At 38.7% G+C, this 17,807-nt stretch overlaps 1 protein-coding gene across 2 annotated transcripts in view; it reads left to right on the top strand.

The window, feature by feature from the left end:
- Nucleotides 1-17,807, top strand: part of RYR2 (ryanodine receptor 2) — a 390,793-nt gene that overhangs the window by 176,247 nt on the left and 196,739 nt on the right. For both annotated transcript variants that reach the window (XM_078383124.1, XM_078383125.1), the window contains exons 17-25: nucleotides 2,574-2,669; nucleotides 8,968-9,086; nucleotides 9,339-9,472; nucleotides 10,409-10,650; nucleotides 11,152-11,344; nucleotides 12,086-12,302; nucleotides 13,038-13,142; nucleotides 16,228-16,331; nucleotides 17,653-17,736. In XM_078383124.1, coding sequence (XP_078239250.1) covers nucleotides 2,574-2,669; nucleotides 8,968-9,086; nucleotides 9,339-9,472; nucleotides 10,409-10,650; nucleotides 11,152-11,344; nucleotides 12,086-12,302; nucleotides 13,038-13,142; nucleotides 16,228-16,331; nucleotides 17,653-17,736 — 1,294 coding nt within the window. The remainder of the gene's footprint in view (nucleotides 1-2,573; nucleotides 2,670-8,967; nucleotides 9,087-9,338; nucleotides 9,473-10,408; nucleotides 10,651-11,151; nucleotides 11,345-12,085; nucleotides 12,303-13,037; nucleotides 13,143-16,227; nucleotides 16,332-17,652; nucleotides 17,737-17,807) is intronic.

The raw sequence follows: 17,807 nt of genomic DNA, 5'->3' as shown, positions 1-17,807 counted from the left end.
ATTTCTTGAATATATATTAGCACAAAAAGTAGTAAAATATATTACAAAAGGGAGGAAATTTAATTGCTGTAACTTATTCCATTAATGACATATAATGATGAGTTTTGTGTGTGTGTGAGAGAGACTTGATGTTATAATCACTATTATTTCTTAGTTCCTCAGTTCTCTTCTACCAAATTATTTTAAGTAATAACTCATGAAGCATATTTTCTTTTTTTGACATGACAGATGTTCATGGGATGACTGTGTTTTATGATTAAATGTAGAGTTTACGTGACCTGTGGTAAAGCTAACCAAAGTAGGAAGACACTATTAATATGGGTCATTAATTATTTTCTGCTACAAAGTTTTGGCTGGATAAAAAGATTTTTTTTCTCAGAGGATTAAGAATTTTTACATATTTCTTTAGACAAATTGACATCATTTTGAGTGATGATTTGTACCAGGGAAGATAAATGCTACAGTAGCTCCTTGGGGTAAGACTAAAAACTGAATTTCAGAGGCAAGATAACATTAATCTACAAACAGAAACAGCACTAGTGCTTCCTGAATTTTTTTCTGGCATTAATTACAATCCAAGTTGAAGAGTATCCCTGGATTTAAGCCTTGGAAAAACTGTGAACAGGAAAAAAAAAGTTTTTTTGCAGGGAGCGAATTCATGGAGGATCCTGTGCCCACCTCAGTTTCCTAGGATCAGTACTTCAGTAAAGGCCTCACTCATCCTAGGAACCTTAGACTTGCCTAAACCAAGGACAATAATGTTTATGTGACGCATAATCTTCCCAAACCTTGATTTAGGAAAATAATTTCAGTTCTTTTTAATTTGGGACAGGGTGTATCTTTACTTTTTTTTTTTTAATTAATAAAAGATTATCAGTAGTAAAACCATTTCTGACTCTGGATTTAAAATTGGCTGAAGGCTTTATTGGATTTCTTTTTCTTAAACTGAAATATAGTCTGAAACATTAACATAAAGTTTTTGGATTGGTAGCTGCATTAGTCTGTGCAAGCATATCAAACAGGAAACCAAATGTGAGAGAGCAAGTGAGAGAGAACAAGACAGAGAGCAACTTAAAGACTAACTGCTGTATTTTAATGTGTCCTTTCTGTGGGTTGAGAGTTTTAAAAAAGTCAGTGGCCTGTTCCTTAAATAGAAGGGTGGGTTTTGGGTACAGCAGTTAAGAAAGCATTGTTTTAGGTCAATTCTGAATATATTTGCATATTATGGAGCCATGCAACTACCCATGGCAGTTCCCTTGATCCAGAGCTAGGTTTTACTGTCAAAGATTAAATAGTTGTGTATGAACACTAAGTCAGAGAAGGTGGTGACCAGGTGGGCTTCATCTTCATTTTGAATGATATTTCTGACAGCTTGTAGTCCATCTCTGTGTAGGATGTTAGTATGGAGAACTTCATCCAAAGTGGCTAAAATGATGGTGTTAGGGAGATTGGGAGTGGAATGCAATTTTCTTATAAAGCCTGTTGTATTTCTTACACAGCTAGGTGCATTGGTACCATATGGTTTGAGGATGGAGTCCAAGTCTCCAAGTATCTTTGTTGGTTTGTCCTCTGGTACACATCAAGACAGATGGGAAGAATGCCATAATCCCGGATTCAGACATCATAAGCAGCAATCCCCTTCCTTGATATTTATCCTGTTTGGGGGAAGCAGGGGGCCCAGTAAACAAATAATGGCAAAAATACTGAGTTACTTACACTTTTATAAAGATATCATGAGTAAGGGGAGATTGCTGATAATTAATGAGTTGCTTCTTTGATTTGCTTATAGTTCACCTGCAATCAGTCTCATTACAGGGAGTCAGGCAAGTCCTGAAATTAAAACAAAAACTGTTTAACTAGCAATCTCCACCTATGAGATAATGCTACTGACAGTGGCATTATTGCTGGTAATTAAAGAATTCCTGCTTCAATCTAGGGCAGTGATGGTGAACCTGTGGCACGCATGCCATAGCTGGCACACAGAGCCCTCTCTGTGGGCACCTGAGTGATAAGTCACCATTGAGAAATACTTACCCGTTCTCCGATCCCAGATTTTGGCACTCCCTTCTGCTGGGTGCACTGGTCCAGCGGAGGGGTGCAATGGCAACCATTACTGGTCTAGCCCAATGGGGTATTGGTGGACCAGTAAGTATTTCTTTGTTAATACCACCCATAGGAAAAACAAACAAGCATTTAACCCTTGCAGTGCAGGAGCAGTTGTTTTTTCTAAACTAAAACCTCAGTATTCAGGTTTTAATTGCAGTGTTGGCACTTTGAAATAAAGAAGTTGATTTTGTGTTGCAGTTTGGGCACTCGGGCTCAAAAAGGTTCTCCATCACTGATCTAGGGGCTCTCCCAAATCATCCATAATGAGTTAGGTGATTCCTGAGCAATTTCCTCCAGATAGTGATGTTATCAAATTTAACACAGGCATAATTTATTAAACAGGATTTTGATAAATGCAGGAATACACCACTCATTCACACCCTAGTGTGTTAAGTTGTATTCTTTGGTCTATGATTAGGAGGATTTCTAAAATAAAAATAATGTATTCTTTTTGTCTCTCTTTCTAGCGGCTTTGATTAGAGGGAATCGTAAAAATTGTGCCCAGTTTTCTGGATCTCTTGACTGGCTTATCAGTAGACTGGAGAGGTTGGAGGCATCTTCTGGTATGTTTAGCATCACAATTTATGAATTCATGTGTTATTCTTTCTTCAGGGATGCAATACAGAACCTAGCTATAATAGTAACTTTGTCACAGTTGTTCAGGTGGAACATGGCATGTATAAAAGGAATTGGAAGTATGTACTCCACATAAACTTTCATATAGGAAATGTCTGATTTCCTTCTTTATTACTGAGATTATGCTAACAAAATTATGACTGGAATGAAAGGAATGTTTAATGTCTTCCACCTTTGCTTGTGATGCCATTATTAGTTGTTTTTGTAGCTTTGAATAGAAACATGTGTTTTGAATCAAGTCAACCTCATTTTTTACAGTTGTGTATATTTATTAGTTAGGTATAATCTAAACCAAATCCCTTATGAATACACAGTGGAAGTGAAGAACAGATTTAAAGAACTAGATTTGGTGGACAGAGTGCTTAAAGAATTATGGATGGAGGCTGGTAACACTGTACAGGAGACAGCAACAAAAACCATCCCCAAAAAAGGAAATGCAAGAAAGCAAAGGGGCTGTCCAATGAGGCCTTACAAATAAAAGAGAAGAGAAGGGAAACAAAATGCAAGGGAGATAGGGAAAGTTACAGAAAATTGAATGCAGACTTCCAAAGAATAGCAAGGAGAGACAAGAGGGCCTTCTTAAATGAACAGTGCAAAGATATAGAGGAAAATAATAGAAAGAGGAAAAAACAGAGATCTGTTTAAGAAAATTTGAGATATTAAAGGAACATTTCTAGCAAAAAAAAATTATGGACATGATAAAGGACAAAAATGGTAGGGACCTTACAGAAGCAGAAAACATCAAGAAGAGGTGGCAAGAATACACAGAGGAATTGTACCAAAAAGATCTGGATGTCCTGGACAACCCAGATAGTGTGGTTGATGACCTTGAACCTGACATCCTGGAGAGTGAAGTCAAGTGGGCCTTAGAAAGCTTGGCTAACAACAAGGCCAGTGGAGGTGATGGCATTCCAGTTGAACTATTTAAAATCTTAAAAGATGATGCTGTTAAGGTGCTACATTCAATATGCCAGTAAGTTTGGAAAACTCAACAGTGGCCAGAGGATTGGAAAAATCAGTCTTCATCCCAATCCCAAAGAAGGGCAGTGCCAAAGAATGCTCCAACTACTGTACAATTGCAATCATTTCACTCGCTAGCAAGGTTATGCTCAAAATCCTCCAAGGTAGGCTTCAGCAGTATGTGGACCGAGAACTCCCAGAAGAACAAGCTGGATTTCGAAGGGGCAGAGGAACTCGAGACCAAATTGCTAACTTGCGCTGGATTATGGAGAAAGCCAGAGAGTTCCAGAAAAACATCTACTTCTGCTTTATTGACTTTGCAAAAGCCTTTGACTGTGTGGACCACAACAAACTATGGCAAGTTCTTAAAGAAATGGGAGTGCCTGACCACCTTATCTATCGCCTGAGAAATCTATACGTGGCATAGGAAACAAGAGTTAGAACTGGATATGGAACAACTGATTGGTTCAAAATTGGGAAAGGAGTATGACAAGGCTGTATAAGGCTGGACTGGAGGAATCCCAAACCGGAATTAAGATTGCCAGAAGAAATAACAACTTCCGATATGCAGATGATACACTCTGATGGCAGAAAGTGAGGAGGAATTAAGGAACCTTGTAATGAGGGTAAAAGAGGAGAGTGCAAAAAAAGGTCTGAAGCTCAATATCAAAAAAACTAAGATCATAGCCACTGGTCCCATCACTTTCTGGCAAATAGAAGTGGAAGATATGGAGGCAGTGACAGATTTTACTCTCTTGGGCTCCATGATCATTGCATATGGTGACAGCAGCCACAAAATTAAAAGACGCCTGCTTCTTGGGAGGAAAGCGATGACAAATCTCAACAGCATCTTAAAAAGCAGAGAGATCACCTTGCTGACAAAAGTCCACATAGTCAAAGCTATGTTTTTTCCTGTAGTGATGTACGGAAATGAGAGCTGGACCATAAAGAAAGCTGACCACCGAAGAATTGATGCTTTTGAATTGTGGTGCTGGAGGAGGCTCTTGACAGTCCCCTGGACTACAAGGAGAACAAACCTATCCATTCTAAAGGAAATCAATCCTGAGTGCTCACTGGGAGGACAGATCCTGAAGCTGAGGCTCCAATACTTTGGGTATCTCATGAGAAGAGAAGACTCCCTGGAAGAGACCCTGATGTTAGGAAAGTGTGAAGGCAAGAGGAGAAGGGGAGGACAGAGGATGAGATGGTTGGACAGTGTCATCGAAGCTGAACTTGACCCAACTCCGGGAGGCAGTGGAAGACAGGAGGGCCTGGCGTGCTCATGACTAAATGACTAAACAACAAAACAACAACAAGGTGTGGCGCCACTCCATTTGTCCTGATAGACCAGTTTCTAAATTTCAAGGCTGTAAAGCCTTTCATTGTAAGGATAGCCAGGGCAGCATTGTCCCCTGGGGCCGGACCATCCACTTAAGTGTCTGCTGGTGGTGCCGGCCCCATTCTTTCTTCCAATTGCTCCAGAGCACCCGGTCGGCTGGCCACTCGTGAGCCTTGCAGGGAGACTCATCTTCCCTCCTTCTTCCAGGAGTGGCTAGCTGACTGGGCGCTCCAGTTGGAAGGAAGAGCAGGGCTAGCAGTGGTGGTGGACACATGAGTAAACTCCAGCTGTGCGATGGTATTTACATCCCATGTGACACTGGGTCTAGTGAAATGCTCACCTATGAGCTGCAGGGTACGGAGATTTTTGAGGCTGTTGTGGGTTTAAAAGTCTCTTGGAGAAGGTTATGCTTAGTCCAGCCACTTCAAAAGTTAGATACTTGCAGTGGGTTAGCTAATGAGACTATCTGGCAAAGCTCTAATCTCTGTGGTAAAGTAATTTCAGCCAATGATTTCATGAAAGCTGGTGGACTCCCATTAAGGCTACCCATCAAAATAAGCAACAGGAGATCTTGGTTCCAACAGTTTCCACATTTTGGAGGATAATGAAAGTAATGCAAAAAGGGGAAATAGCACAGTGCAGTTCTTCTCTGAATGAATTTCAGTTGTCTCCCAGTGAAAAAACTGTTAGAATTATGCTGTACGTGTTTTCAGAATTAGAACAATATGTGTCCAGGGTCTCTAGGAAATGTTGATTCTTGTCTGGATCATGCCTGTCAGACCACCAAAATATGTTTAGTCCTTTTTTTCCCTGAATGCTGATTTATATGGAATAAAGGTAACTTCTTTTCGAAAAGCTGCCAGTTCTGTAAGGGTTTCAGTTCACTGCTTTATTCCAAGTGGAAAGGGCTTGCAATTTGTTAAACACTAAAAACTGATTCCACAGTGGGTTATGAACTTAAAAATGATGGTGCATACTGTAATTCAGTTTTTAAATTAATCAGGGAGAGCTGCATATGATGACTTAATTAGAATTGTAATTGTCCTTTGGGGTCCAAGATAGAAATCAAATTAACAATTTATATTTTCCCCCTAGTCTTCCCCCCCCCCTTGATTTAAAATATGGGATATGGAATACATTTTGAAAAGTAGCCTGATGATTTGTTTGCCCTTGAGGGCACTGGTCATAATTTGGAAAAATAAGTAGCTAGTAAATGGCTATTGATTATAATTCAGGTTTTGTAATATCTAATATTTAAGCCAGTTGTACTATTATTTGTAACTAAAATTTGTTCCAGATAATAAGCTTTATATGTATGATGAAGTCATATGTTTTCTGTATTTTAATATATTATATATTAAAATATATATATTATAAATTATATTGTATTTTATATATCATTTTTAAATATTAATTCTTTTAATAAATATATACATTCATATATTTATGTACCATTCTTCTCTCCCACCTTCACTTTCCCATTCCCTGTAGCAGAGTCATATCCATATTTTCATGAGTTTTTCATGGGAAAATTATAGTCATATTCCAATTATATTATAAAGACCAATAAATTCTGAATTCATCAGGGAATCTATTGTTATCTATTCTATTCATAGAAATAACAAGAAGGTGTCTGTCTGTTGCATAAGAATCCAAATGTTGCATTCCTTTACATACAGTGTGGTGTTTAATTTTTCCAGCAATGCTATCTGCCATACTCTGTTAGAAGACCATGCTGTGATTGATACCCCTGCATTCCCCCCCCCACAACCCTTTGACTGTATTTTGTCTTGGTATTACTAGAGGACGGCCTGTTATATAAAATGGACTCATTCTCCCCTAAGAAAAAGCATAAGAAGTGCCACTTCTACGGATTTAGTAATTGATTGATTTGTGATTCTCCCCCCCCCCCATTAAACACCTGTTCTCAAAACTGCTTTGCTTTTGTTCAGTGTCACCAGAGGTGTTGAAATGACCTCTTACACTTACAGCCTCTTCAAGGCATAGGTGACATCATAGGGTTGATATGTGAAAACCAAAACTGTATAGGTCCCTTCATTAGCATATTTTATGATTTCCCAGCTTTCTGGCAACAACAGGTGGAAGCATTGAAGGAGATCTATTGGTCAAAAGTGGATTCATAATGTTCTTACCTGTGTTATATAGGTAAATTTGAAGTAATGAATACTGAACAATAATGGTAGATTGCTCTACAGTAAAATGCCATTGGTTTGGTAGTGCAGCTGTCAGGTTAGCTAAACTCTAGGATAACCTGTGCTTTCTTATAAGCAAAGGCCAACCTAATGGGTATAGTTTTTTAAATTTTAAGTTTTCTTCTTTTTCTTTGGGTATGGACTAAGAGTTCATATGATTCTAAATAAGGGGTAAAATAATTCCTGGTGCCTAGGAAGACTCATGTGTTCTGGCTTACTTTTGAATCTATGTTACAGTGCTAATTGTAGCAGCAACAGCTAGCCATAATTAATTGTGTGCCTTATCCCTGCTAAATCTAAATTAATAGATCTCCTGGAGCAATCATGCCTGCTCCTACGGAAGCTCATCTTAATACAGCATTACAGGAATCTGATTTAAGTTTAATGGTACTTAATGGCAGTGGCTGCTGCTTTATTTGATTGATAATTTTGGCTAATTGAGAGGTCACAGTTGATTTAGTGCTTTCTACTTTTCTGTTATCTCAATTTTATGCAATTATTCTGCTGCTATTATAGGAACATCTTTCATCTCCTCTCAGTTGTGATATGTAGAAAATGTGTACAAAAATGAGTTATTTGTCTGTATTTCTATTTTTTAAATACTCCTTCAGAGCAGTAAATTGTATGCTTATGAACAATTCCTGTTCATTCTTGCAGTCTTGAATATGTTGATTTTTATTTTAATTATTCTTGAATCTTTAGAATTCTAGCTTTACAAATGTATTCATTTGCAGATTTTAGACACTAAGCCAAAGCTTTGGGTCTGAGCCTGGCTTGTTTATACTGTATTTAGTCAAAATTTGCTGTTCATTGTTTGTATGTAATGCTAACACATGAGTAGGGAAAACTGAAAATAGACACTAGCAAAGTCTTCCTCCTTATCACACAGCAGAGGATGAAAAATATTTTGCTTATGATAAGGTGGTTCATACTCAAGATCCAGGATATTCACTAAAAATGAATGACAGGAAATCCAAGACATCCAAAGGAGTCTATAGAGGATATATTTAAGCTGGGGAATTCATTGCTATAAGATGTAGTGATGGTTGCCCATTTTGATGGCTTTAAAAGGTGACTGGAGAAGTTCATAGAGAATGTCATTCTATGGCTGTTAGCCAGGATGCCTGACTACAGTGTCAATATATCTTAGTCTATGAGTCGGCTCTCCATAGACATAGATTGGCTGCTGTGTGAACCAAATGTTGGATGAAATAGGCCTTTGGTCCAATCCAGCACAAGTCTTACATTCTACAAAAGACCAACAGAGAAGGTAGTGGGCAGAAGCTGCAGGAATGGTTAGCTCTTTCTGTGCCAGCCTGTCTTCTGCTCATAAAAAGTAGAAGAGGAAGCCTGAGTGGCAGTTCAAAGACTAACAATAGGCTCATAGCATCCAGGAAGTGTGAAGATGCTGAGGGCCAACAGAAATTACACCAAGGGTCACATGCAGCCTCTAAGAATATACGTTTCTCTTCCAGGACTTAACATGGTGACTGAACAAAATCAATTGGCTTGATTTCAGCTGAATTAATAGATTCCATCTCTATACTTTCTTAAGCATGGCAGCAATAGTGTTACCACCCATTCTTTTTCCCCTCTACACAAATAACTATGAGAGGGGAGTGTCTCAAAAATAATTTTGACTGTTTATGCATATCATCCTGTATGATTCTGAGATAATGTAAGCAATAAACTATGGTCTATTTGTATTTTTAGGAATTCTTGAAGTTTTACATTGTGTGTTGGTGGAAAGCCCAGAAGCATTAAATATTATTAAAGAAGGTCATATTAAATCCATTATCTGTCTTTTGGACAAACATGGAAGAAACCATAAGGTACGCAAGACATTCATAACACTGGATTGGAAATGTCATGTCATCATTAGCATGAGTAATCTAATTAGAAGGGTTTTAAATAGCAAGAAATAGGGTTTGATAACTAAATCTGATTGTTAATCTAAATTATGAATTAGAGTAAGGTCAATACTTAAAGTATGTAAATACCTTTGGTCTGTCTCTTAGTTTATTTAAGCTAATCATAGGGACTGAACACTTTATAACCACTAGCATTATTGTTTTTGTTCTCAGGTTTTAGATGTATTGTGTTCTCTGTGTGTATGCCATGGAGTTGCTGTGCGGTCTAATCAACATTTGATCTGTGACAATCTTCTGCCAGGAAGAGATCTCCTTCTTCAGACACGTCTTGTCAATCATGTGAGCAGGTAAAAACAATAGATTATGATGATGATGATGATGATGGTTATTTATATACCACATTTTTGACATTTTCCACAACCAAAGTGCTTCTCAATGCATGCAAATGCAATATCAGTTATGATATAGCTTAAATACTTCACAATACATCTAACACATGTTGGCATATATTTTTATGGAGAAAAAATTAAATAAAAACAACATATACCAAGAAGTCAATACTAATACTGAGGTAATGACATTCATTAAACAGTTCACATAAAGAGAACTAACAAAAAGGAAATATTTTCACACCAAACTTGCAGCAGAAAAGGGAAAAATATAAAGAATTCTCCCTAGGTAAGGCAGAACAGATGGAAAGAGCCCAATGTAACAGATGCTCACTCTCTTTCACCTCACTACTTTCTTTGCTATCAGCAGCAAATTCTCATACTAACAAAACATCCAGACTCCCTTGCCCCATCATACTCCTATATATTCACACACACTTCTATAAATGCTTGGGCAAGTTAGTGTTTAGAAAAGTTTTTTTTAAAAATAGTATGGCCCTTGTCCATGCTGGCTGCATGATTCAGGAAGCTATGGTCTGGAAAAAAAACCTTCCAAGCTGTGGAACAAATCAGGCAAATTTTCAATGGCTTTCCTTGTTAGTAGAGAATGTTTGTCATATTGGTAAATGCTTATTTTCCCTTGTATTTCTTGATGAAATGGCTTTCTAGACAAAGTGAAGGAAACTGTAGCTGCTTAAAATGTGCAACTGCATAGAATAATAATTTAAAAACTTGTTAGTTATCTCTTACTTTAATAATTTTAGTTTTATTGCAACATGTCTTGGTGGTAGAGGGACAGAGAACAAAAGTTGAAATAAAAATGTTTTAAGAAATGAACAGCATAATGCTTTGATTTTCTGATGTATTTAAATATATGTTATTGTTCATATTCAGCATGAGGCCCAATATTTTCCTTGGAATCAGTGAGGGCTCTGCTCAGTACAAGAAATGGTATTATGAGTTAATGGTTGACTTTGTGGAGCCATTTACAACAGCAGAAGCTACTCATCTTCGTGTTGGTTGGGCTTCAACAGAAGGCTATTCACCTTACCCTGTGGGAGGAGAAGAATGGGGAGGCAATGGTGTTGGTGATGACTTGTACTCCTATGGCTTTGATGGTCTTCATCTATGGTCCGGTAAGACAAATCAAGTATCTTAACACATTACATTTTGTAGCTGTTATATAATAAATAATAATCGTGTCCTGTCAAGCTGATTGTGATTTATGGTGACCCCTCTAGGGCTTTCTAAACATACAGAGTACTTGAATGGTAATGGAAATAACATTCCCTCAATAATATGTGGGAGGGGAAGCAATGATATAATGCTTGTGATCATGTGTGGCAGACTAACTGTCTAAAATTCATTGCCTGATGATTGCCCTATAGGACTGCAGAACGCTCCAGTCTGAAACTCTGGAGAGCTTACTGGCAGTCAGTGTAGAAAATTCTACAATAGTTTGACCAGTGGTTTGATTCAGTCTTAAGGAGCCTTCCTGTTACCTAGTTTGCTTAGTGTAGGTTTTGTTCTTTGTGTTTATTCTTCCACTGATTTGTCCTGATTTATCAGAAAGTAGTTTTTTTTTTCCTAACTGAGACTCACTGATTGTTCCATCTGGATTTATTCTTATTCCACAGGTTGCGTAGCACGATCTGTAAATTCTCCCAACCAGCACCTGCTAAAGACGGATGATGTAATCAGCTGCTGCCTGGACTTAAGTACTCCAAGCATTTCATTCAGGATAAATGGGCAGCCAGTCCAGGGGATGTTTGAGAATTTCAACACTGACGGCCTTTTCTTTCCAGTTGTCAGCTTCTCTGCAGGAATAAAGTTAGTGACACTATCCTAATGTTTTCTCTGAACATGCTGAATATTTCTCTTGCTTGTTTTTTCATTTAGTAGTGACATTTGTGTCATGTTCATAGCACTTCACTGCAAATAACTATAGAGATCTTAGTGAATAATTTCTATATAGAGGCATGATATAGAAGTACGGTGGTGCCTCGCTTGACGATGTTAATTCATTCCAGCAAAATCGCTGTAGAGTGAAATCGTCGTCAAACGAAATAAAAAACCCATTGAAACGCATTGAAAACCATTCAGTGCATTCCAATGGGCTGAATACCTGCTCATCCAGTGAAGATCCTCCATACGGCGGCCATTTTTGGTGCCTGTAATGTGAGGAATCCATCCCTAACACAGCGGGGAGCCATTTTCTTCAGCCGGTGGCCATTTTGAAACCCGATGATCAGCTGTTTGCTGATCATTGTAAAGTGAAAAATCGGTTCCTGAAGCAGGGAACTGACCATCGCTAAGCAAAAAAACCCCATCTAAACATCGTGAAGTGATCACAAAAGTGATCGCAAAAACTTCAACATTAAGCAGATTTGTTGTAGAGCGGGGTAATTGTCCAGTGGGGCATAACTGTATAGAAGCAACCTGTTTGAGAAGAAGTTAATATTTTTTAAAAATGACTACATAGGTTTTGCATATGTAAAGGATAGCTTTATGCAATGGTTTATACATGAGTCAGTCTATAAACTTTAATTTCTTTAAATTGCTTTCTTACAGAGTGCGCTTTTTACTTGGAGGCCGCCATGGGGAATTTAAGTTTCTCCCACCTCCAGGATATGCTCCTTGTTTTGAAGCTGTTCTTCCCAAAGAGAAGTTGAAAGTAGAAAACAGCAGGGAATACAAGCAAGACCGCAACTGCACACGAGACTTACTGGGGCCAAATATCTCTTTGTCACAAGCAGCTTTCACTCCCGTACCTGTAGATACCAGTCAGGTAAATAGAGTTTACATTCGCATTTCATCTTTAAGTAATACCAAGTGTATACAAAAAACAATTGCTTCAAATTTTGTGTTACATTTTATTATTAAGGGCTATCTCCAGCACTGGTATTCGCATGGAAGCACATTCTGTAAGCACAAGTGAAGTGAGGAAATCCTTTCTGTAGCTCCCATACACCCTGAAGACCTTTTCCAGGGACAGGAGCCCTCAGAACATGTTTCTTGGTACTGGTCAGAGTTGCAGGGGATGGTACAAAAATCTCAGTGCTGTTGTGAAAAATCTCAGTGCTGTTGTGAATATTATGTTGACATTAATCCCAAAGAGTGAGGGGTGACAAACCATGATTATACTAAATATTTGCTGTTGTGTATCAGCATTAGTATGAAAGTAATATTATTGGAGGGCCAATGGACTATTATAGTTTGGCATAATAGTCAATACTTCGTAGTGGCTGAAATAGTTTGCTGCCATCAGAGTAACTTCTAGGAAGAATATTTTGAATGACAATGAAAGGGGCCTATGAATGGTTGCGCCTGATATAAATGATTCAGATGATATATAGGAACATATTTTATTTACTCAAAACTTGTAATGCACATGCCACTTTTCCACACCATGTGCTCAGAGCTTTAGGTAATGAACTTCATTTATTCTACTGAATCACTTTCTTGCTTTATTTTTTCTTAAATGATCTCTGTGACCTTTTATATCTTATTCTTCTGTTTTTAGATTGTATTACCACCACACCTGGAAAGAATTAGAGAAAAGCTGGCTGAGAATATCCATGAACTTTGGGTTATGAATAAAATTGAACTTGGTTGGCAATATGGTCCTGTATGTTTTTTTAAAAAAATATTTAATTTCTTTCTTTCTCTTACTTTTAAAAAGTAGATTTCTCATATCAGTAGTATAAATAAGGAGTAAAAATTGTGTCCATACCATGATATAGGTATATAATAGGGATGTCTCACTATGACCAAAATTCGGGTTTGGAATTTGGATTCATAATTATAGCCCTTTGGATTCAAAAATTGGAATTTTAAAAATTCAGATTTTCCAGATATTCAGAATTCCATAACAGTCAGTATAAATACTTTATAGTTATTATTTTCTCCTTTAATAAAAAAAATAGTAAAAACATTTTTAAAGGATTTCCTTGTCTCCTTTGATCTCTTCCCAGTTATAAACAAAAGGAGTGCGCACCAACAGCCAGCAATACCTAGCTATTAGGAAATAACTGTAATGGACATACTGATTGAACCCTGAATGATGGGAATGCCAGTAGAAAATGCCATCAGCATTGGGAGTGCAGAGGACAAGTTGCACGCAGAATGGGCAAATACCTTGGGTAGGACTGGCAGGCAGATTGGAGCAACAGATGTGGGGAGTGAGAATTATGACAACAGTAGGGAGCACAGCACAACTGAGTGAGTGCACATAGTCTTGGAGTAGCATTTGGAAGAATAAAAGAGGCAGGAGGAGGCAGGAACAGACAGAATCATGGTATACCAGGTATCGTGAGCATAGTATGCCATTTTCTCTTATTTAAAGAAGACTTCAGGGAAACCCAGCAATAGAGAGAAAAATGAGTTTTTCTACAGATCCGGGTTCTAGGTGTGAGTGGCGTAGACTGATAATGTTCCCTGCTTGTTGGTGGGCAAGATAGCAGCCCCACTGTCACTTTGGTCAGATCTCTCCAAACAGACTCCTTCACAGTAAAGCAAGAGGTCAGTCACTTTTGGCTTTTAGAGTTCCTGCATCGTGGCTGTACCTCTACCTATGCCATATCTTTTCTTTGGGTCGATGTATCTGGAGGACAGGCTCATGCCATGCTTGTCAAGACCGTGTCTCAGAAAGCTTGCCCTGTTGTTGCAGGGGTGAGGGGTTTGGATTCTAGACTACAGCTGCTGGTACTGCTGTTTGGGGTGCAGTGAACCTTGCTAGTTTCTTCCTGCTCTGTGTGACTCCTCAGTGCTAATTGGACTTTTTTTACTAGCTGCATGTCATGGAAAGTTGGTTTGCATTTTCCCCCCATCTTTCTCTTGATTAATATTTGTTGCCCACTGTTTAATTTTTTTTTTTTGCGGGGCAGGTCCAGGAGGGTTGTTAGAACATAATTCTCCTTCCACAAGGAGACAAACCTATAGTCTGAGTCTTCAGATGGCTGAGCATCCTGATATTCGAGAGTCCTGCCCATGCTCAGAGACCTTTTTGCAGTGCATACTCTCAGCCATGCAAGCACCTGCTGCACACTGTTGCAAATGCTTTCAGATTACTGACTTCTCGGGAGCTCTAGTTTTGGATTGCATTCGTAACAGGGATTGCGGACTTGTTATCATTACTAGTTCTGGCAGTTGGTGGGGCAAGTGTAGCTGGAGGGGCAGGGATGACTTCAGTGTTACATGCTTCTGAAGTAGTGCCCCCCCTGAGTTGCCTCAGTCTTTTCTTCACCCATGTTAGATGTATATGTCCTAAGGAGGATTCCCACCCAACACAATGCTGCTTTGCACAGGGGAGATTTGCTGGGAATGAGGGCTGGAGGTAAACCCTTCTTTCCAGCATGGAATGCAGTGTCTGGTACTCTTCATAAATCTCTTTCTCAACAACAAAAGTAGCAACACTGCTGCTACCCAAAATGACAGTGTCAGTCTGAGTGCTGATGCCTTCCTTGTCCTTGTCTGGCCCATCAGCTGTTTGGGAGAAATGTTCTTCTTCACCATCTTTTTTGGGTTTTTAGCCTGGCTGGATTGCACAAAGAGGTTACTGAAAAATAGTTGAGGTTCATTCCTATCTGTCCCACCTTGTAGCAGAGGCTTCTCTGCCATCTCCTCGGCAGAGGCACCCACACTCTGTATTGCTGCCTGCTGCTCTTTCATAGTGTCAATACTGAACAAGGCAGCTGGGTGTCAGATTTTGTTCGGGAGGCTTATAATTACAGTTATCAACTGTCTTTTTCTTCTCCCTCTCCCACTCCTCTCGGTAGAAGCTGCCGCAGTGGGTGTAGGCAATATTCCTGCATCCCTCCTCACACCCACATTTCATACCCTCTGCAGACTCTACCCAAAGAAGAACAGGATCAGATTGTCTTCTAGAGCAGAACACGGCAGTCTTCACTTTCACTTCTTCTTCTCACAAGCAGAAGCCTAGCCTTTTTTCCTTTCTAATCTATAGGAATAAATGGGACTTGTAATATTAGGAGTTGTTATTATAAAGCGTGCTGCTTATATACCACCCCATAGCGCTTCAAGCACCCTCTGAGTGGTTTACAAGTTAATGATGCAGGCTACACATTGCGCCCCCCCCCAGCGAGCTGGGTACTCATTTTACCGACCTCGGAAGAATAGAAGGCTGAGTCTACCTTGAGCCGCTACCTGGGATTGAGCACCAGGTCATGAGCACAGTTTTGGCTGCAGTACAGCAGTTTAACCACTGTGCCACGAGGCTATCAAATTTGAATTCAGATATATTTTGGAATGATCAGAATATGGCATTACTCAGTGAATTCTGAATATTTTCAAATCCAGACTCACATCCCTAGATATAATTTCAAATACTTTATAATAGTTGAAGATTAAGCCACATGTATGATTTCTTGGACCAGAAATCATTACGTCACATTTTCATGTAGAAAAAAGTCTATTTGAAGCAGATTTAATAGACCTAGTGAGGAATGGGGAGATAGAGGTCAAGGAGTCAACACTGGGTATCAAATGAAGGTGTGCTTCCCCTCCTAAAATACCATTGACTATATTCTTCCGAATTGTCTCTCTGGGATAGGACTTGGAATCATAAAAATGCAATAAATAAAATACAAATTCTGAAAATAGTTCTGTTTTTTTCCTACTTATTTTCAGTAAAATAAACCAGATTGGACAACAATTCAAAGACATGTTGATGCCCATACTTTCCTATCTTGCAGGTTAGAGATGACAACAAGCGACAGCATCCTTGTTTGGTTGAGTTTGCAAAGCTGCCAGAACAAGAACGAAATTATAATCTTCAGATGTCACTAGAAACACTGAAGTAAGTTTGTGGCACACACTGGCTGATTATATAAGTCTTTAAGTTACTGCAAACAAATAGTAAATAATAAAAATCTGCTTTATGTATAACTTCTATAAAGTATTCACCAATTAAGGTGGATTGCATAAATTCGCGACATTCTTTTCTACTTCCAACTTTCGAGTACATTGAAGTACCTCTGTTTAAAAGTACTAATGATAATGAATTAAAAACAAGTTGTCATAGATAGATAGATATGGGAGCTTCATATTTATCTCCTGGGGGAGATGAATACAAAGCTCACCAGCCCAGGTGTCTTGGCAGTCCCTTCCGTTCCCCCCCCCCAGCCTGGTCCACTTACTGAGCTTCTCAGAGTGCATGCGCCCAGCAGTGGCAACATTGTGTCAATTGTAGATGTAGTCCCACTGGTGCTGCCCACCTCTCCCCTCAGCAGCTGAGCTGGACTGGATTGGTTGGCTGCCAGGAGAGGCATCCTCCCTGGAATGGTTGGCTGTAGGGAGAGACAGGGCACTACTTCAGAGCCCCATGTCTCATTGTAGAATGTAAAATGCAGAAAGTGGAATATTTTGGATATTAAATGAGAAGCTAAACATATAGGTTATTATAGTTGGTATTTCAAGGTAAATAAATGGGAAGAGAAATGTAGAAAGAATCTTTTGACTGAGGAACTTGGGAGACTAGTTTGGAGACAGCCAACAATTATTGAGTGGAACTGCTGCATTCAGAGTCAAAAAAAGGCCAAGGTGACGCTGCTACATTCAGGGTCAGAAAGGCTGTGATGAAAGGCAATTTCCAATAGGGGTATGGGAAAGAAAAGATCAACCTACCTATTATGTTCCTTAATAATCTCCTCAGACAATTTCTGCTTATTGTGACTTTAATAACTTTTCTTCTGCTCTTAGCTTTTCCACGAAAGCTACAGGCACATTCATATTTACTGTATTTGAGAAGTGTAAATGTTGCTAATTCATGCTTTTCTTTAATGTACTAATAAATTTTGAGGTTCTAAATTTTCAGCTTTCTTATCTTTTAAGCATAGTTTGCTCTGCATTCCCAACCTATTTTTGCATCAGTGATTGTTTTCTATGAGGATTTTGTTTGCAAAATGAATTTTAGATTTAAGAGGTTGCAGATGTGAAATAATATGCAATGATACAATGAAAACATTATTTAAATCTATACGCCAAAACATTTCTCATAATTTCAAGGGACATTTGAGTTATTACACTTATACTACTCTCTACACAGAAAACCAAGTTTCAGCTTTGGAATTTGTTCTGCTCTTTTATGTTTGTTAAAGTTACGGATTTTTTTTCTCTAGAACTCTGCTGGCATTAGGTTGTCATGTTGGAATTGCTGATGAGCACGCTGAAGAAAAGGTTAAGAGACTCAAACTTCCAAAGAAGTAAGTTTAAACTCAGACAATGAAATGGTAGCTGTGTAGGTGGTTGTAACTACTTTATGATGAAAACCTGA

Source organism: Pogona vitticeps, chromosome 1, assembly GCF_051106095.1.
Source record: "Pogona vitticeps strain Pit_001003342236 chromosome 1, PviZW2.1, whole genome shotgun sequence".
In the NCBI taxonomy this organism is placed as follows: Eukaryota; Metazoa; Chordata; class Lepidosauria; order Squamata; family Agamidae; genus Pogona; species Pogona vitticeps.
The sequence above is the reverse complement of the archived record's forward strand: the minus strand, read 5'-3'. Positions and strand labels throughout refer to the sequence as shown.